This window comes from Nyctereutes procyonoides, unplaced genomic scaffold, assembly GCF_905146905.1.
Source record: "Nyctereutes procyonoides isolate TBG_1078 unplaced genomic scaffold, NYPRO_anot_genome, whole genome shotgun sequence".
Lineage (NCBI taxonomy): Eukaryota > Metazoa > Chordata > Mammalia > Carnivora > Canidae > Nyctereutes > Nyctereutes procyonoides.
The window spans coordinates 4,208,225-4,228,213 of record NW_026575042.1 but is presented as its reverse complement, the minus strand read 5'-3'; the positions used below and the strand labels follow the sequence as shown (position 1 = coordinate 4,228,213).

The window sequence follows — 19,989 nt, the reverse complement described above, 5'->3', positions numbered from 1 at the left end:
GTGACTAATTCTGGCATATTCTTATGCCAGAGTTGTCTGCTTTCTTTTGTATGCCTTCGGAGTGGCTCTTGGTTGCTCTTAAATCATTGCTTGCCAGCATCCCCGCTAGTGCATGGTTCTATTTTATTTCTGTTCTATTTCGGTGAACTTGTCCCTGTGGATGAAATGGTCTGTGGCTTCCCACTACCATTAGGACTCAGTCGATTAATTGCCTTACCCTGCTGGTGTCTCCTGGACTCTGGCTGCTGTCAGTATCACCTGGGTGAGCTTAAAGACCTGCTGTGTCTGAGTTCTGCCACCCAGGTTGTGGTATAATGTTATTAACCCCTTTCTGTCCTTGGAGGTTGAGAACACTCGGGTCTCTAAAACGTGTTTGAGAGAATTGCTAGAGGCTTAAGGAGAGATCTGTGGTTAAAATGATGACATCTCAAGGAAGTAGAAATTTCAATTTTCTGTGGAGAGGAAAGAAAGTAGACGTGCAGAAAATTTGTCTGCAGGGCTTATCTTTCTACAGCAAACACAGTGTTAGCTGAGGGTCTGCCGTATGAGTAGTGAGAAGAACCTTGGGATGAAACTCAAGGTTCTACTTGGCACAGGTACTACTGTGCCTGATGGGGCATTTTGGGTAGAGGAGCCAAGTGGCAGGTGGGATACCTGGGCTGAGGTGGAAGGCTCAGTTTGTATGGCCATATCCAGCTACATCTGCTGAACATCAATTGCATCAGTTATGAATTAACTTCTAGAAGTCCTTGTGTAATTAAGAGTGTGTAGGAGGCAGGGAAGGGTACTCTTTTGTGGCTCTTGGTTATAATTCTTCAGAACCTACACTCGCCCAATGATCTGAAGATTGAGGCATGATTGGCTACCCATTTCTGTCTGGGTGTTCTTATCAGTTTCTCAACACACTGACCATTCCTTTTTTTTTTTTTTTTTTTTTTACACTGACCATTCCTAAGATTATCTGGGGGCCCTCTAATGAGGCCTTCGTACCTGTTAAGAAGGAAGTCCTCTCGATGTTGATAGAAAAAACACAGCCTTCTTTCCCTCTGCTTTCACTCTCTGATGCCAGCACATGCCTTTGTGGGGAAAGAGAAGTTGAAGTAAAGATTGAGAACAAGTTAGTTTTGCTCAAAAATCCTCGCCTGAAGAACCAGTTTGTTCCCATGTGAGCCTTAGAAACAAGCTCTGTCTCCAAAGTCAGAGTGGGTATGACCCACTTTTCATTGTGAGCTAGTGTTTTGCAAATGGATTCCTTCTAGGGGTCAGGACACTCAGTTGTGTGTCATTGAAACTCATTGAGAATGGAGAGGAGTTTGCATGTGTTAAGTGAATATTTAACTGAGCCTTTGCTTTATTAAGGGATAATACAGTTCTGAAAGGTTGTGTAGAGTTCTGTCTCAGGGACTCCTCTAAAAGCCATCTAGAAGACACTGGAAAAGACAGCCACCATCTAGTACAGGGCATGCTTTTGTTTATTGATATAAAGAGATAATAAGACTTGTATGTGAATCCACAGGTGTTTTCTCCTTTGGTCACTCAAGGATGACAAATTCTGAGATTTTGAGAGGTTCCCCACAGGGTAAAGAAGTGACCTTGAAATGCCAGGAACAGACACAGCTTTGGGTGCATGGTGCTTCAGGCCCTTGATTTTTTTTTTTTTTCCTTGCAGTTGATTAAAATGTTAATGAGGTAAAGGGCCCAACCATATAATTTTTATGCTGCCATTTATAGCTTTTATATTTTTTTTTTAAATTTTTTTTTTTATTTATTTATGATAGTCACAGAGAGAGAGAGAGGCAGAGACACAGGCAGAGGGAGAAGCAGGCTCCATGCACCGGGAGCCCGATGTGGGACTCGATCCCGGGTCTCCAGGATCACGCCCTGGGCCAAAGGCAGGCGCCAAACCGCTGTGCCACCCAGGGATCCCTATAGCTTTTATATTAAAGAATATCAGAAGACTGGTTTCTGCAAACTGGGGAAGGAAGGAGGAACACAAGCAATTACAATAAAATTTTGGGGGAGTGATAAGTTATTTTAAAAAATACATATAATTGGTGCCACACAGCCCTCCTCCACCCTTTAAATCACTGAATCCATTTAACCAAAATACAGAATTATTCTGATCACAGGGTAAAAAGAGATTCTGATTTCCTTTTCAAAGAACATTTAAATCGCAAGTTTGAGTCGGAAGTCACTGGTCTAAGAAATTGTCCTCAACCTGTTCATTTACTCTTAATAGTAATACTGAATAATAATAAAAAAAATAGTAATACTGAATAAACATATCATTCGGGAGCTGCTTGTTTGTATTGGCAAATTGACAGATCCAAGAAACAGTATATATCCTGGAAATAGGCTTTACTTCTGCTAGTAACTTAAGAAGGCATCACACTAAATAAGAGGTGATAAAGGCATATATATATAATTTAAATTGTAGCAAATACCAGAATAAAAACCAAACTAGGTTAAAGGAATATTGCATGGAAAGGAGGGGGCAGTATTTAAACAAAAGAGAAACCCAAACTGAAAGTGGATATATATGTTAAATACCCAGAGACGCAAAAGCATTCTAAGATTATATGGGATACAAGAAACCTGTGCATTTTCCCCCCAAATTTTTAAGTAACCTTAAGTAACCTTTATACCCAACACGGGGTTGAATTCATGACCCCGCGATCAAGATTCTCATGATGATGTTGTTGTTTTTGCTGTTACTCTTCTTTTTAAAGATTTTATTTATTTATTCATGAGAGATAGGCTGAGAGAGAAGGAGGAGGCTCCCTGGCGAGAGCTTGATGGGGGACCCCATCCTGGGACTCCAGGATGACGTGCTGGGCTGAAGGCAGAGACTCAGCCACTGAGCCACCCCGTGTCCCAAGAATCTCATGTTCTTCTGACTGAGCCAACCAGGAGCCCCAAGAACTTGTGCATATTATTACCACTTTTTTAAAAGATTTTATTTATTTGAGAGAGTAAGTACAAGTGGGAGGAGGAGAGGGTGATGGAGAAACAGACTCCCCACTGACAAGGGAGCCCCACGTGGGGCTCCCTCCTGGGACTCCAGGATCATGACCTGAGCCAAAGGCAGTTGGTTAAGCGCCTCTTTTTTGGGTAAGATTTTTATGTATGTGTGTATGTATGTATGTATGACACAGAGGTAGGCAGAGACATAGGCAGAGGGAGAAGCAGGCTCCCTGCAGGGACCCCTGAATCCTGACCTGAGCCACAGCGCCTGACTCTTTATCAATCTTCGTGAGTGTCCTGCATTGGAGCCCAGTATGGGACCAGCTTTAAGGGGAAAAAAAAAAGTAAAAACTAGAAATGGGGTAGAGAAATAGTTGTTCTGAGAAGGTCATAATAGGTAAGCACTACTTTTAGGAAGGAAAGCACAAGCAGATAAAGGAATGAAAGAGATGCAAACACCTTCCAAAGGGACAGTCCAACCACTTAATGCAAACTGAGCAGTAAACCAATTAAAAAGACACTAGAGAGTTCTATTTTCGGTAAGTATGTACACCACGCTTAATCTTTGTGGGTGGGCTAACCTGTTTTGAAAAATATCCGGAATTTTCACATATGGAAGGGCCTCTTGTAGGAATCTGCAAGGCCAAGGCATGGATGGTCAAGAACAGGAATTAGGGGTTTTTTAGCCCCTTAAATTTATAAAATGTTTGTGATCACATTACAAAACAGTGTTAACCAAAATTAGCAAACCCTGAAGTTAGCTCAGGAAAAATCACAAAAAACAGTTAAACAATGCATAAAAAGATTATGAGAGGAAATAGAAACAGGCCAAAATATAAACAGTAGTGTTTACTGATTATGGTGAGACTGGGGCAGGTTTTTTTTTTAAGATTTCTTGAAGAAAAATGGTAAGACAATGAACTGCATGTATTTAAAGCATACCAGCATACACTCAACCTATATTTCCATCCATGAAAACCTCACCATAGCCAAGGTTAGGAATATGTCTACTACCTCCAAACGTTTTCTTAAATTCTAAGGGTAATCCTTCATTTACCGTTTCTGTGTCCCCAAGCAGTGGTTCATTTGTCATAGTTTAGGATTTTGTTCCATTTTAATCAAGTAGGAAATGAATTTAGCCATGAGTAACAGGCCTTCACTCTGCTCCCAAATGTGATACCTTAAGTACGCAAAGTTATAATCTCTCTAGTTTAAAAAACTTTGTCTGGAGAAAGTGCTAGTCATTGGAGAGTCCTTCAGCTTTCCCCCACATACCGAGGTGTTAACATTCATCCCTATGGCCACAAATGGCTGATGGAACACAAGATAGCACATCTATATTCTGGACCATTGAAAGGAAACCGGCATTCTCCCACCTTTTATTGAGTATTCCCAGATGGCTTGCACAACACTTATATCCATTGGCCCAAATCCAGTCTTCCACATCAGTTGCAAGGGGGAGTTTTGTTTGTTTTTCCTTCCAAGTTTTTAAGTTCCAGTTTGTTAACATACAGTATAGTACTATTTTCAGGTTTAGGATTCAGTGATTCATCACTTAATGTACAACACCCAGTGCTCACCACAAGTGCTCTCCTTAATCACCCATCTAGCCCATCCTCTTAGCCACCTCCCCTTCAGCAACCCTCAGTTTGTTCTCTGTGAGTCTGTTTCTTCGGTGCCTGGATGGCTAAGTTGGTTAGGTTTGTGCCTTTGGCTCAGGTCATGATCTCAGGGTCCTGGGGTGCAGCCCTGCATCAGTCTCCCTGATCAGCGGGGTGTCTGATTTTCCTTCTCCCTGTGCTGCTCCCCTGCTTATGCTCTGTCTCTTGTGTCAAACAAATAGTAAGTAAATAAATCTTAAAAATCTGTATTGAAAAAAGTCTATTTTTTGGTTTGCCTTTTTCCCCTTTATGTTCATCTGTTTTGTTAAATTCCACATTTAAGTGGAAGTCATACAATATTTGTCTTTCTTTGACTTATTTCACTTAACATGATATACTATAGCTCCATCTGTATTGTTGAATGTGGCCAGATTTCATTCTTTTTGATAGCTGAGTGATATTCTATTACACACACACACACACACACACACACACACACCCCTTTTATCCATTCATTAGTTGGTGGACATTTGGGCTCTTTCCATATTTGGCTATTGTTGATAATGCAGCTATATACCTCAGGGTTCATGTGTACCCTCTGTATTTTTCTGTCTTTTAGGTAAATTCCTAGTATTGGATTGTTGGATCATAGGTCAGTTCTATTTTTAACTTTTTAAAAAGTTTTTTTTAAAAGATTTTATTTATTCATGAGAGACCCAGAAAGAGAGGCAGAGACCTAGGCAGAGGGAGAATCAGGCTCCATGCAAGGAGCCTGATGTGGGACTTGATCCTGATCCCAGGATCACACCCTGAGCCAAAGGCAGACCACTGAGCCCCTATTTTTAACTTTTTGAGGAACCTTCATACAGTTTTCCAGAGTGACTACACCAGCTTGCATTCCCACCAACAGTTTAAGAGGATTCCCCTTCCTTTCTCCACATTTTAACTAGCCTTGTTTTCCTGTGGTATTTATTTTAGCCATTTGCAGGGGAGTTTTTATCCATGTTAATTATAGCCTTAAATAAGATAGACCTTTCTGTTACTTTTCATCTGATATTAGTATAAATAGTAATGATAAGGGTGACAAGTCCCTTATTGAACGTAAGTTGTTTACCTGGTTAAAAAAACTCTTCATGTTAAACAAGAGTGATACTGTACCATTTAGCAAAAAGTTAGGAGTGCTGGGCAGCCCTGGTGGCTCAGCCGTTTAGCGCTGCCTTCAGCCCAGGGCGGGATCCTGGAGACCCAGGATTGAGCCCTGCGTCGGGCTCCCTGCATGGAGCCTGCTTCTCCCTCTGCCCCTCTCTCTCTCTCTCTCTCTCTCTCTCTCTCTCTCTCTCTCTCTCTCTCGTCTCTCATGAAAAAATAAATAAAATATTTTTTTTTAATTAAGGAGTGCTGAGTTGATGACTAAGCATAATTTTTTTAAGTTTTGTAAATGAAAATGTAAGTTACTTTTAGACTTTCTGCACTACTTTGGTTCCCTGACTTTATTTGTTTGATTACTTGTTGACCACATAACCTGCAGGAACTCCTTGCCATGAGGAATGCGGAGAATGCCTATTTTATATGAATTAATGTAAACCAGCCCAGGAAGTAGATCAAGAAGACATTGTTTTTATTAGAAATTACTTTTATAGATAGGGAAATGGAAGCACAAAATTTAGTTGCTGTGCCTGAGATCCCAGATCTCATTAACTTAACCATAGGCCTTCTCTTTTCATCAGCAAGAATTAAGAGTCCCTGTCTACTGAGCACATTGCAACAGGCATTTTCTGTAAATAATGCCTGGGGTTTGGGTGTCATTCTTTCCATTTTGCTTAAAAGAGATTAGGTAACCCTCCAGAAGTCACACTAAAAATGAGTAGAGGAATTGCGGTTTGAATCGAAAACTGATGGTTACCTCTCCATTTGGGGTCGCTGTTCCCACCTACCCTCCCTTCTTGTACATTCACACATAAATGTATGCAAAGGTGAAGAAAAATGGTTGAAGAACTTTAATATGCCATGACCTAATTAACGTTTCCCCCATGCTCTCTTAATTAGGATGCTTGGTGGTGGTTGAATGAAAGGAGATGAATAGTCTCAGGTGACTGGGTAGGAGAATATAGATGGATCAGGCTTCAGGTGTCCAGGGACTCGGACCCTGATGCCACTACTCTGTCACTTAACTCTGCCTCTCTCCATGGTGACCTCGTTCTTGCTATTGAACATGATTGGCATACATGGATATCTCTTCAGTCTTGCATTGTTCAAGCAAACCTTCCTCAGGGAAGGATTTTCCTTTTTCCTCTCCTTTCCTCTTTTGGGGTGGAGGGAGAGGTTGGAAACTCCATTTGTAAAATTTCAGGGAAGGGCTCTTGATTGGCTTGGCATCCTTCATTTCTCCTTGGGCACCGTGCTTGGGTAGCACAGATTGGAGCTTCCTTTGGACCAGATGAAAATGCGTGGACATACCCCAAAATTAAAGGACACTCGCCAGACCAAATCTGCAGGCAGATATAAGTTCTTAGAAACTTTACACCACCCTCCTTGAGTATCAGTGACCTTTTACAATATATCTGAACTCAGTACAACTTGGGATTTGTATGTTTTCCTTTCCTTTAACTAGCTTTTGTTTAGAAAATACTTTTGGGACCTCCAGTCCCTTTCTTCAACCAGGGACTTTTATTCATTATTAAATTATAACTTTCCAATGTACAGTTGACTATGAACTACAGTTCCTAAGTTATGACTACAAGACTCACTATGTATATTTAGCTTGAAAGACTCAGTTCTAGAAAAAAGCACCCAAATGTAAATTCTCCCAATTACTTCTATTTACTCCTGTAAAAAGAATTGATCCTGGTGAGGGTCTAAAGCTACCTACAACAAAGGAAGCATGAAAGATGTAGTGTACCTCATAAATGTTTTCAGCGTGACTACTCATTTTTATTGCTTTTGAAAACATCTTGTTACTTTCACTTTGAGTCTTCTTGGAAGTACAACATTTTGGGCACTTAACATAATTAGAGGATTTCCTAAGGTGCGCTGATCTGGGGTGGGGCAGATACCCATAATTAGGACCAACAATATAGTTGCTGCCCATGCGAGGAGTGCCTTGATTTTTCATTTACTATATTTCTTTTTTAGATTTTATTTATTCATGAGAGACCCACAGAGCGAGGCAGAGACATAAGCAGAGGGAGAAGCAGGTGCCATGCAGGGAGTCCAATGCGGGACTTGATCCCAGAACTCCGGGATCACGTCCTGAGCCAAAAGCAGATGCTCAACCGCTGAGCCACCCAGGCGTCCCAATTACTGTATTTCTTTATCACACATAAGACACCATTGATTGTAATATGTACATTTATTTTATATACACTTAGCAGAGGGAAAAGCCCATTGACACTTTTAAGATAAATCATAGTTTCAGGGTATTAAGTGTGATAAAATTATATTTTAGAGTGAACTACAGTAGTTCGCATATGTGGTTTTGTGGTCTGAGTTTTTGAGTGACATTTGCATTGTGTCATCTTCTATCAGGACATTTTCTTTTCTTTTTCTAAAGATTTTATTTATTTAAGTGAGCATGAGCAGGAGTAGGGGCAGAGGGAGAGGAACAAGCAGACTGCCCACTGAGTGGGTAGCTGAATGCAGGGCTCCATGCCAGGACCCAAAGAAAATGACCTGAGCTGAAGTCAGATGCTTAAGGGACTAAGCCAACCTGTGTGTCCCTATCCGTACTGGTATTCAAAACCAGTCATCTGGCCACCGCAGTTTTCACAAGCAGACATCATTCATCACTTTCTGTACTCTTCCCTGTAAAACCCAGGTGGCCTCTGCTTCCTCTGTACTCAGTGGCCAGCACTCAGTGCTCAGCTGGCACACAGCATTAACATCTAAAAGATGACTTCTATTTTTTTTCTCAAGCCCCATGCTTATTGGGTGGGTAGTTTTTAAATTTCCTCTCTGTATTTCAAATTGTGTTTCTGTTTTTGAGATTTACCCAGCATTTTTTACCTGCTGTTGTTTTCCCACCCCACCTACCTCTGGGTTCCCTCAAATGCCCTGTTTAGATAATGTGAACTAGTTAAGCAGGTCCCGGTCATACATCTTGGAATGCGGTGCCTGACTGCGTATGATTTGGAAAAGAAAGCTTTATTTTTTTGTCTCCACACATAGGGCTCTTATGACTCTTAACTCGAGGAATGATCCTAACCCTGCACACTTGGGGATCCCTCAAATCACAGTAAGGGCTTTGTACCCCTTCTACCTGATTAAAAAATGCAAGAAACTGTTCTTGTCGCAGAACAGGAATTCCAGACCCAACGACCTGCTAGGGACCTGGCAAGAAACACAAGGGAGCAGGCCTGGCTAGGAGACTGGAGGGAGAGAGGTAAATAAGACATTCGCTGTGTAGACCCTCTTGGTACACAAGGGGGTGGTCACTGTACCCTCCTGCCTGTTCTTGCCCTGCAGGAATGTAGGCCTGTTGCTTTGATTTCTTCTGGTATTTACAGAGAAGCAGTTCATTCAATATATAATATAGCATCAATATAAATAGAAAGCATTTGCCGCCTGTGTTTTCCATTGAGTAATCTAAGAAATACGTGGATGAAGTCTTGGTTGCCTTGGTCATGTATTGACTTGGACATCAGCTAGTGCTAATTACTACCAGCACATCTGAAGACAGCATGTGTGGGTCACTTCTTCTATGCTCTCCATTATAACCGACCCTTTCACACGTGGTGCTGGGCTGCAGCACTTCAAACCACATATCCGGAAGTTGGGAAAGGGGACTTCCTTCTTCGTTTGGCTTCCTGTTCTTAGCAGCAGCATTTTTTTCCACCCCAGCAGCAGAGATTAGTTCCAGTTTGCAGCTTCAGCCACTTCCAGAATGAGCTGGGCATGGACCCCTAGTCTCTACTTGTAACCCCTCCTCTCTTCTCTGTGTCCTCCTGGCCCAAGAGTGGTTGCTGTTCATGGCAGGCACTGTCCGTCTTTCATCTTGCAAGTGCCCTTTGCCCTGGCAGTTTTCCACTTCCTGTTTAACCACAATTTTCTACGTTAAATCCTCTCTGTGGGGGATCCCTGGGTGGCGCAGTGGTTTGGCGCCTGCCTTTGGCCCAGGGCGCGATCCTGGAGACCCGGGATCGAATCCCACATGGGGCTTCCGGTGCATGGAGCCTGCCTCTCCCTCTGCCCGTGTCTCTGCCTCTCTCTCTCTCTGTGACTATCATAAATAAATAAAAAAAAATTAAAAAAAATAATAAATCCTCTCTGTGCATGTCTAATGAGATTTTTCCCGTTTTCTAAATCAATCCTGACTGCCTGAGACATTTGAAATCTGCCAAGTCTATTAGGATAGGTGCTTAGATTCATCCACTGATTGATCAAATTTTTTTTTTATCTTTGGGTAATTTGGTATTTCCATCTGCTTCAGTTTGTTGGCTACTGTTTCCTAGGGCTGATATAACAAATTACTATAATCTGGTGACTTAAAATAATGGGAATTTATTCTCAGATGATTTAGTGTATTAAAAGTCCAAAAGCAAGGTGTCAGCAGGGCTGTGCTCTCTGAAGGCTGTAGGGAAGAATCTTTCTGTGCTTTTTCCAGCATCCTTGGTTTTCCTTGGCTTGTTAGCTACATCAGTCCTAATTTCTGCCTCCATCTTCTCTTCACATGCCTGTCTCCATGTGACCTTCCGTGATTTTTAGTCATTGGATTTAGGACTTGCACTATCTGGTATGACTTGCTCTTGACTAGTCAGCCTGAATTTGGGGGAGACCGTGTTTAAAACAATATATTTAACAACTGCTTTGATAAATGTTTATGGCTGTAGAAGTGAGCAAGTGTAAAATATATAGATATTATTTCTGCTACAACAGTGGCTAAGTATCATGAACTTATATACCTAACCCTGTGCCCCCCCCCCAATAGTTGGATGTGTAATGACACTTGGAGTGGGGTAGTAAAGGTGAACAGAAACATGGGAAGGTGTCCTTCATTGCCAGTTTCAGGAAGGAAGTGGCATCTAAGCTGGGATTAGAATTTCGGGTGAATTTGGAAGAGGAGGCATTCCAGCCCATGGATAGTCTATGAGCCTTCCAGATCAGTCCATGCAACACCTGTATTCACAGGGATGGGGCAGAGAATACCATAAGCACTTAGCTATGGCAACCATGGGTGATGAGGGGGCACCTGCGATGTGGAGGTGACTTTTGTACCATTGGCGTGTCCTCTAGACTGAGAGAATTAAGGGGGTGAGGAGCCTCCCAGTTGTAAGTGACTAAACGAGTCATAGCCATATTCATATACAAATAAGGCTGCCAGTGTATTGTCTGATTCCATTTCTGTGAAATATCCAGAATAGAAACCATTATGATTGCAATGGAGGAGAGGGAGGGGAGATGGAGAAGGCCTGCCTAATGGGTATGGAAGCTTCCTTTCAGTGATGGAAGTTTTTGGGAGCTGGGTGGAATGTGCTAAATGTCAGTAACTGTACATTTTAGTTCTATGTATTTTATCACAATTTAAAAGCAAAATGGGTCAGGAAGTGTGAGTAGGCCTAGGTACATGACTGTACCTGTATGACAGGAGCTAGGTTGGGTCTTCCATCTATTATCCTATCTTCTCCCATTGGCCAAGATTGCAGAAGTCCGGGCACTTGCCTGGGGTCTTGCAGATAAAAGGATGTGGAGATAGGGTTTGAAGCCTGATTCCTAGGAGGACTGGACAGCCTCAGTTGTAGATATGCTCCACATGCTGGAAACCCTTAGTCCAGGGCACACTTGGTGTTGGTCACCCGTGAGCGATTCTTGATCTCAAACCAGGTTTCAAACCCTTTGTGCTTCTCTAGGCACTTCCTGATTTGGAGCATACACCCTAAGACATGTTGCACCACCAGCAGTTCAGAATCCCTGATTTAATACCTCAGTATATCAAAGAAATCCTGTGGCTTTTCAAGACACATCATCTAATATTAATGACAACACTGGGCCTTCTGTTTTGATTAATTTTTTATGAACAAGAATACTTCTGATTAAACTGGCTGATTTACCTAGGGCTGGTGGTAAAGGGTAGGGTGTGTGGTGGTGGGTAGAGAGTCTGGCAAGCTGACCACAGGGGGCACGTGTGGTTTCTTTGGCGGCTCAGACCGTATCCCTAGTGTTGCTTGGGGCAGGTGCTGGCTGGAAAGAGCTAAGTTGGTAATGACTCGACAGGAATATGGTGGCTAACTGCTGGCCTGCAGCTGTTCTGCACCTTGACATGAGCGCTGTGCCAGCCTGCGGGGGTTTCTCAGGCCACAAGTAAGGCCAGAAAAGTCTGTGGGAAGTGGTTCATGTGCTGGGAGTGGTACATTTCACATTGATCCCAACTACACTGGTTTCACTGTGTCAGAGCAGCTCTTAATAGTCCTGACATTCACTGTGTAGGTGCATTTCCCATACAAAGAAACACAGCACTTGCCAGCAACTCCTTCAGTTACATGTCCAACAGATGCCATTCTCTCCCTATGTGCCCGCTTTCTTTCCAAGGAAGTGGATCAAGTGGTCTAGGGGCCCAGGGTGTTAGTTTTTTGGATTTGAAACAAGTAGACTTAAATGTTTTGCATGAGGAGTGGAAGTCCTTCTAATGGCACGAGCTTGTTCTTGATTTTCAGCTGAGCATCGAGCAGGCCCAGACTGTGGCGGAGCAGGTGGAGATGAAGGCAAAGGTGGTACAGTCGGAGGTCAAAGCTGTGACTGCAAGGCACAAGAAAGCCCTGGAGGAGCGGGAGTGCGAGCTGCTATGGAAGGTAACAGGAGCTTGCCCACCCCCACCTGGGCCTCTTGGTCTAGCCAGCACTTTTTCAGTGAACTGCAGCTAATTCTAATTAGCTGGATTCTAATGTCTAACTTTAGAACACTTGGAGATTTTACATATAAAGCTGGTTGGCAGCAGGTGCAGGGATCCCTATAACATTGTGGATGCCATCTGAGCACTACAGCCACAAGAAGCCTTCTCAGAAGTAGTCAGGTACCCAGGACTGGAAGAAACTTCAGATTTTATGTTGCACACACTCAAGGAAACACAAGAGCATGATTGAGACTGTTGGTATGAAAGCAGGCTGCTAGGAAGTATCCTTATTTTGGGTGTCCTGCCTTATTTTACACTTTCTGACCCCTTGAAAAACAGCTTCCCACTTGAGAGGGCAGCGAGCGAGCACCCTTTCTTCTGGTGCGGCAGGAAAGAGTGCCTAGCGCGCTGGTGTGCTGTACACGTAAAAATTAGCTGGTAGGTGGGCTTTCCCCACCCAAGTCCTTATCCCAACATTTTCTTCTCTGATCTTACCATCCCCCCCTCCTCAGAAAGAGGGGAGGGGAGCATGTGCCTATGAAGGGACCAGTATCTCAAGTGAATTCAGCTATATAATTACATTTTCTTAATGCATAAGACTTTTTACATAGTTGACTTAAAGGGTGCACTTAAGTGTGTGAATGCTCGTTTTAATCCTCTAAACTATGTGAAGGTAGAGGTGGTATCTCCGTTTCGGGAAGGCTATGTTGGTTTTTCATTGCATTTTCCCATTTAGTTAGCTTATAAATAATTGCTTTCTGCCTCTGCTGACCTCAAGAAATATGCTCAGTTGCCTTTTGACAAGAAGAGAAGAATCCTTGCGTAGAAAGTCTTAGGATTTAATTCAGCACTTATTTTAGGCAGGCACCTTTGTGGACATGGCATGGCATGGCTTCCAGACATTCACATGCCCCCGTGGTCTGCAAGGCTCATGCCACCCACGAATGTTACTTATAACTGAAAGAGGCCCACTTCATGCAACCTGAGAGCTCTCTGGTGCACTCTGCCACAAACTTGCTCTTCTGGATTTGCTGATGAAAAGGCCTTTGTGCATAGGAGTTCCTGCAGATCTCACCTTAGGTACCCTCCCTCCTGTGAGGCCTACTCCTGTCCTCTCCCAAAGGCACTTCTCTTTCAGAAGGCTTGGAAAGCAAGTTTTTAGTCTTGGAGAAGCAAATTTAGAAGAGTTGGTCTCTTTGTGTAATATACTTTTGTTTTTACTTCATTTCCAAAAACTCATTCTCAGATAACCTCTAAAATAAGCTTACTCCTTCTGAACACCTGAGTCCCATTTGTCTTTAATTTTTATTATGGTACCTTAGCTCAAAACCTATGGGAGTCCCACTCTGTTTTACTGACTTTTCTGCCCCCTGCAGCAAAGCTTTCCTACCTGTCTCTGCCCTGCCACCTTCTTGTTACACATCTTATTTTCTTGCATTCCCCATTACCTGAAGACACTTGAGTGCCAGGTGACCCATTTTGTGTATCTAGATGGACTTCTTCAGCTTGTGGCTTACAGGTTTCTAGTGGAGTTGGCTACCTAGTGGGACTCGCTGCAACCACCTGGCTGAGGAATCCAAACCAAAGCCCAGAGGTTTGGCCCAATGTAAAACCAAAGGACAAAGCTTCTCTTTGATCTGTCCCCACATGGGCCCCTCTGCGCACATGGGTCCTGCTTCCAGAGTGGACAGAAAAGCATGGATGGGTCAAAACTCACATCATCACCCCCCTTCCCGGGGGAAAAATCTAACTGAAACCCAGGCCTCCCCAACAGTGTGGCCTTATTCTGAAATAGACTTTCTGTAGCATTCTGACTAGTAGAACTCTCAGAAGTCCTGGTTCTCTCTACAAAATGGCACAAACCAGCTGGGTGACTCATTTATCCTCTTCACAGGAGAACTCACTTAGAATTGAAGGACTTGTACAGATTTAATACTTAAGAATGGAGAAGTGGCTCTGTTTCATTGGTCAGACAAAATCCCACATTTCTAAGAGCAGTGTGGTTTGAGAACCTCAGAAACGGGAATTCTCTTAGCAGGTCACAATTTAGGTTTATATATTACAGCAATTTAGATATTGAGAGCCCCTCTGGAAATTATACAAGCCAATGGTTTCCAAAGACTTACTATATCCATATTTGGGGACTGAGGCTTAGGCTCCCTGTGAAGACAGAAGGACAGAGAAGATGAAGATGGGATGTGTGGCAGGGTGGAGAGGTACAGGTTTTAACCTTGAATTAGGATCTCAACAAATCCCTTCGCTCTCTCCACACACTGTCTTTTCTCTCTCCCCCCTCCCCACATCTCTCTGTCTCTGTCTCTCTTTGTTTCTGTCTTGGTGGGGGCTCGGGGCAAGGTAGGGGTGGTGGAGCAAAGGAGAATAGGAAGAGATGGCAGGCTCTGTAGTCGTGCTGAGAATTCAGCCCTTGGGGGGACGCAAGACTGGCCTGTGCTCTCGTCCATGGGCAAGTCCTGCTGGTGAGGGCAAGGACCATATTCTGTACTGGTCATTATGCGCCTTCAGTGCCTGGCACAAGAGCAGATGCTCAGTAAATAGCAGGTGCTGAGGAGGTGCTCAGTTCTTAGCTTTTCTATTTTGTTTCTAAGTGAAAGGAATGGTAAAAGGGGTGCATATATCCTTTACTCAGATTTACTGATTATTTGCATTTTGCCCCCTTTTCATCCTTCTCTCTGTGTCTACTCTTGTATGTAATGTGATTCAGGGGAGAGTAAGGTGACGTGTTGGAGACCGGATGCCTCTTTAGCCCTCAACACTTCTGTGTTTATTTGCTCTCAGCAAGGGTATTCTCTTCCATCATCACAGTTCCTCAAAAGCAGGAAATCCAATCTTGATTCCATGCTGGTGTCTGATCCCTCTGTGCCTGGTCACTGTGCACTAGCACTGTCCGTCAGTGTCTCCCCGCCCCCCCCTCCCAGTCCACGTTCCTGCTCTGCAAATACTGGTTCTTTTAGCAGTCACCTCTTGTATTAGGTGCAGTTCCTCAGGCTCCCATTGCCCTTGGATCTTTGCCATTTTGAAGAGCACGGAATAGTTTTTCTGGAGCCCTAGCCTCCACCTTTTCAGCATGGGTCAAGGCAACTTCCTGTGATCCATGTCAGATGGTGTAGTGGCATTTTTTTTTTTTTTTGTTTTGCTGGCTTCAAAGCCTCTGTCTTCTCTCCCTACAGGTAGAGAAGATCCGCCAGGTGAAAGCCAAGTCCCTCTACCTGCAGGTGGAAAAGCTACGGCAAAGCCTAAACAAGCTTGAGAGCACCATCAGCGCTGTCCAGCAGGTCCTGGAGGAAGGGCGGGCGCTGGATGTCTTGCTGGCCCGGGACCGCATGCTGGCCCAGGTGCAGGAGCTGAAGACCGTGCGTAGCTTCCTGCAGCCCCAAGAGGATGACCGCGTCATGTTCACGCCCCCTGACCAGGCACTGTACCTTGCCATCAAGTCCTTTGGCTTCGTCAGCAGCGGGGCCTTTGCACCACTCACCAAGGCCACGGGTGATGGCCTCAAGCGAGCCCTCCAGGGGAAGGTGGCCTCCTTCACTGTTATTGGCTATGACCACGATGGGGAGCCTCGCCTCTCAGGAGGTGACCTGATGTCAGCAGTGGTCCTGGGCCCTGATGGCAACCTGTTTGGTGCCGAGGTGAGCGATCAGCAGAATGGGACTTACGTGGTCAGCTACCGGCCACAGCTGGAGGGTGAGCACCTGGTGTCAGTCACCATGTGCAACCAGCACATTGAGAACAGCCCCTTCAAGGTGGTGGTCAAGTCGGGTCGCAGTTATGTGGGCATCGGGCTCCCGGGCCTGAGTTTCGGCAGCGAGGGCGACAGTGACGGCAAGCTCTGCCGGCCCTGGGGCGTGAGTGTGGACAAGGAAGGCTACATTGTAGTGGCCGACCGCAGCAACAACCGCATCCAAGTGTTCAAGCCATGTGGCACCTTCCACCACAAATTCGGCACCCTGGGTTCCCGGCCTGGGCAATTCGACCGGCCAGCCGGCGTGGCCTGCGACACCTCCCGCAGGATCGTGGTGGCCGACAAGGACAATCATCGCATCCAAGTCTTCACGTTCGAGGGCCAGTTCCTGCTCAAGTTTGGTGAGAAAGGAACCAAAAATGGGCAGTTCAACTACCCTTGGGATGTGGCGGTGAACTCTGAGGGCAAGATCCTGGTCTCTGACACCCGTAACCACCGGATCCAGCTTTTTGGGCCTGACGGTGTCTTCCTGAATAAGTATGGCTTCGAGGGAGCACTCTGGAAGCACTTTGACTCCCCCCGGGGTGTGGCCTTCAACCATGAGGGCCACTTGGTGGTCACCGACTTCAACAACCACCGTCTCCTGGTCATCCACCCTGATTGCCAGTCTGCGCGCTTCCTGGGCTCTGAGGGCACTGGCAACGGGCAGTTCCTGCGCCCACAGGGTGTGGCCGTGGACCAGGAGGGGCGCATCATTGTGGCCGATTCCAGGAACCACCGGGTGCAGATGTTCGAGTCAAATGGCAGCTTCCTGTGCAAGTTTGGCACCCAGGGCAGTGGCTTTGGGCAGATGGACCGGCCCTCTGGCATCGCTGTCACCCCCGATGGCATGATCGTGGTGGTGGACTTTGGCAACAATCGGATCCTCATTTTCTAATCACGTTCTCTAGGCTTCTGTGTTTGGGGCGTGCGTGTGTGCATGCATCTCTCTCTCTCCCCGCCCTTCCTCCCTCCCTCCCCCCCCCTTTGAATTTCAAAGAAGAAACAGTCTCAGGGAAATTTCTTTTTTTCTTTTGTTTAAAGAGAACAAGAAGAGTACAACATTGCTTGAGTCCTACCTCATCTTTATTTTTTTACAGATGAATGTACTTATCTTTTCTGCAGGGACTGAGCCTGTGACGTGATAATTTCTATCTACCTCATAAATCTTTACATTTCCTTCTCCAGCAGGCCCTCTGCCCTCCTCCCCACCCGCACTCTGGAGTTCACTGTCCCCTCAGACCCTTTGTGGGGCGTGATATGCACAAGCCTGGCGTCTCTGGCTGGGGGGGGGGCACTGGATGTGTGGCATGGGTTTTGTTCTGTAGATTGAGCCAAGGAAACATGAAAGAACTACTAAGTAAAAAAAAGAAAAAAAAGAAAAACTATAAAATGTGGAAAAATAAGATTTAAAATGCTGAATGATAGAGTATTTGTGTTCTGGAGAATACTGTTTATTGGATTAGATTGTGTTGTTATCTTGATCTTTTTAGGAAATCTTCCCCCCCCCCCTTTTTTTAATGCTGCCACAGAGAACTTTTTTGTGTCCTCCTTTAATACCTCAGTGTGTTTATCATCCTGTTCAGCATCGTTTCTTATTCTTAGAAGATGTGGATGTGGCTGTGGCTTGCTAGCCAAGAAAAGCAGACTATTGATGTTTTAGGGTATGTAATCTTTGCTTCTTATAAGGATGGTGTGTGTGTGTGTGTGTGTGTGTGTGTGTGTGTGTGTGTGTGTACTGAGCCATCTTACACCAAAATAGTAAAGCTGAAGATTATACACCACCACCCAAAGGGACTTTTCTTTTCACACTTTGGTTTCTAAAAAATAGATGTAGCTTAGGATTTTTGATTAAAAGTATTCTCAAAAGTTAAGTATTCTTAGTTTGTCATTGGTTATAAAGTTCAGTGGAAGGAAGAAGAAAACCAACCTCATTCTCAAAAAGAGGGTGTCAGACTTGCTTGGCCTGTGGACTTGAGTGAGGGCGGGCACGCATGTGCCGAGGTAATCTGCAGAGAGCATGAGAAAGACACTGGCTACCCTCAAAATCTGCAGGAGGGCAGAGGTCAATCCCCGACCCCAGCTTGAATGTTATTCTGTTAATGCTAGGTATTTCTTTTTCTCAGAAGAGTAGGCAAAGAAATGAACTTTTACTTTAAAAGCACAATTTTTTCCTGCTTTGGAAGTTCAGGGAAAATAGAATTTTTGAAAGTGAAAATAAGAACAGCCCATCCCTGCACACTCTCCGCTCGGGTCACTTTTACAGAGTAGTCTGCTACTCTCTGCTCCGAGCCAAGCAGTAGGACCTCATGGTTAACGTGAACTTTTTCCCCCAAATGCCTTTGAATGTAAAAGATTTGTAAACCAAATTGCCCCAACCCAAAATGTAGGATGTATACCTCTGTCTCGGTACCAAAGAATGAAAACTAAAGCCAGGCTCTCGCTGCAGAACTGGGCTGGCATCTGTCACTTTACAGGGTTGGTTTGTAGTGAGCTGGACTTGGGTACAAAGCCTTGTGCTTCTGGGCATTATCTGTCTTACAGGCAGAAAGTAGGTATAGCTGATACCTTGATTGTGAGAAGCTATATAGGTCCCTGCACTCCCCCAGATAACTGAATAAGAACCAGATTCCAGAGTAGCACTCCTCAGGAGAGCTGCTCAATGATCACGGCTTACAGGGAAACCTTTTGTTGAAACAAAGACAGGACACATCAAGTTTCTGTATTTAAGAGAAATACCCCTTGCAATAGAGATGTTTAGTCTTAAGTGAACAGAATAAAGTAACACATGGAGGAATTTGTTTTTGTCATCCCAGAAGAAAAGGAGATGATGGGGGCCGTGTAGCAAGTCAATCAAATTTGTTCTCCCGTCCAGCCCTTGAAGGACGGGAGGTACCCTGTGTCTTCCCCTTTGCTTTATTTCTGAATGACCAAAATGGGAAAAAACTGATTTCGTAATGGAGAACCGCATGCAATAAACGATCAAAAAATTGGAAAGTAGTGAAGTTGCTGCCTCCACCTGCTGTGTTCCAGGGCGAGAAGGAGGCAGGAAGTCTTGTTTTGTAGAACCACTCTTTCTTGTATTGAAGCATTTAAGATTGAATCCTTCCCCCACTCCTATTCAGTTGCCTTGTATTTGCCTCTATGTTCTAAGTTCTTTAGTAAACAGTTTGTGTAATTAGCCACTTTTTATTTTGGAAATGACTTGGTGCTGACCCTCCTCTTCGCCCCACCCCCCACTCCCCACCCCATCCCCCAGCAAACCACCCTGGAAACACCAAAGACAACTGGTTTTAAATACTTAAAAATTTTATTGAAGTGAAACTTGGAAATTCTCAAAAATGTTCTCAGCAACCTGGGATGACTTAACTTCAGATAGTCACTACCTTTGATTCTCCCGCCTTCACTCTGATCCGTCCTTCCCAGTGTCCCCCTATGTGGGGGCATCGTGGGACCTGAGTGAGAAATTTTCCTGGTAAATAGCGGTAATGTAAAATTGTGTCGGTAACATTTGTCTGTGGATTTGGTTGTAAAGCCAGAGATTCCACATGTGACTGAAATGATCAGGTCTTAATAGACAAGTTTGCGGGCTCTAAGCTGGAAGGTCCTCCCCCGATAGGAGTGTGTAGGTGCAGGAAGCTGCCTCTTTCCCCTCAGTGCTGGTACGTCTCCTCCCCTTTCTGCACCCAAACTGCCATTTGACAAACATGGTCACACTCTTGAGAAGCTTTTGTTTTTAAAACATTAGGTACCTCTGGCTGCCCATGGTTGACTCCTGACCCACATGGATTGGTGCGAAGCACTTTGGAGTGTGTTTATTGTACCATGTGGAATGCTCCAAATCAAAGAAAGATGGGGAA

The 19,989-nt window shown here is 44.5% G+C and overlaps 1 protein-coding gene across 1 annotated transcript in view; it reads left to right on the top strand.

The window, feature by feature from the left end:
• Positions 1 to 17,027, top strand: part of TRIM71 (tripartite motif containing 71) — a 67,513-nt gene extending 50,486 nt beyond the window's left edge. The window contains exons 3-4 of the mRNA XM_055320870.1: positions 12,212 to 12,346; positions 15,576 to 17,027. Of these exons, the coding sequence (XP_055176845.1) occupies positions 12,212 to 12,346; positions 15,576 to 17,027 (1,587 nt within the window). The remainder of the gene's footprint in view (positions 1 to 12,211; positions 12,347 to 15,575) is intronic.
• Positions 17,028 to 19,989: the final 2,962 nt, after the last annotated feature.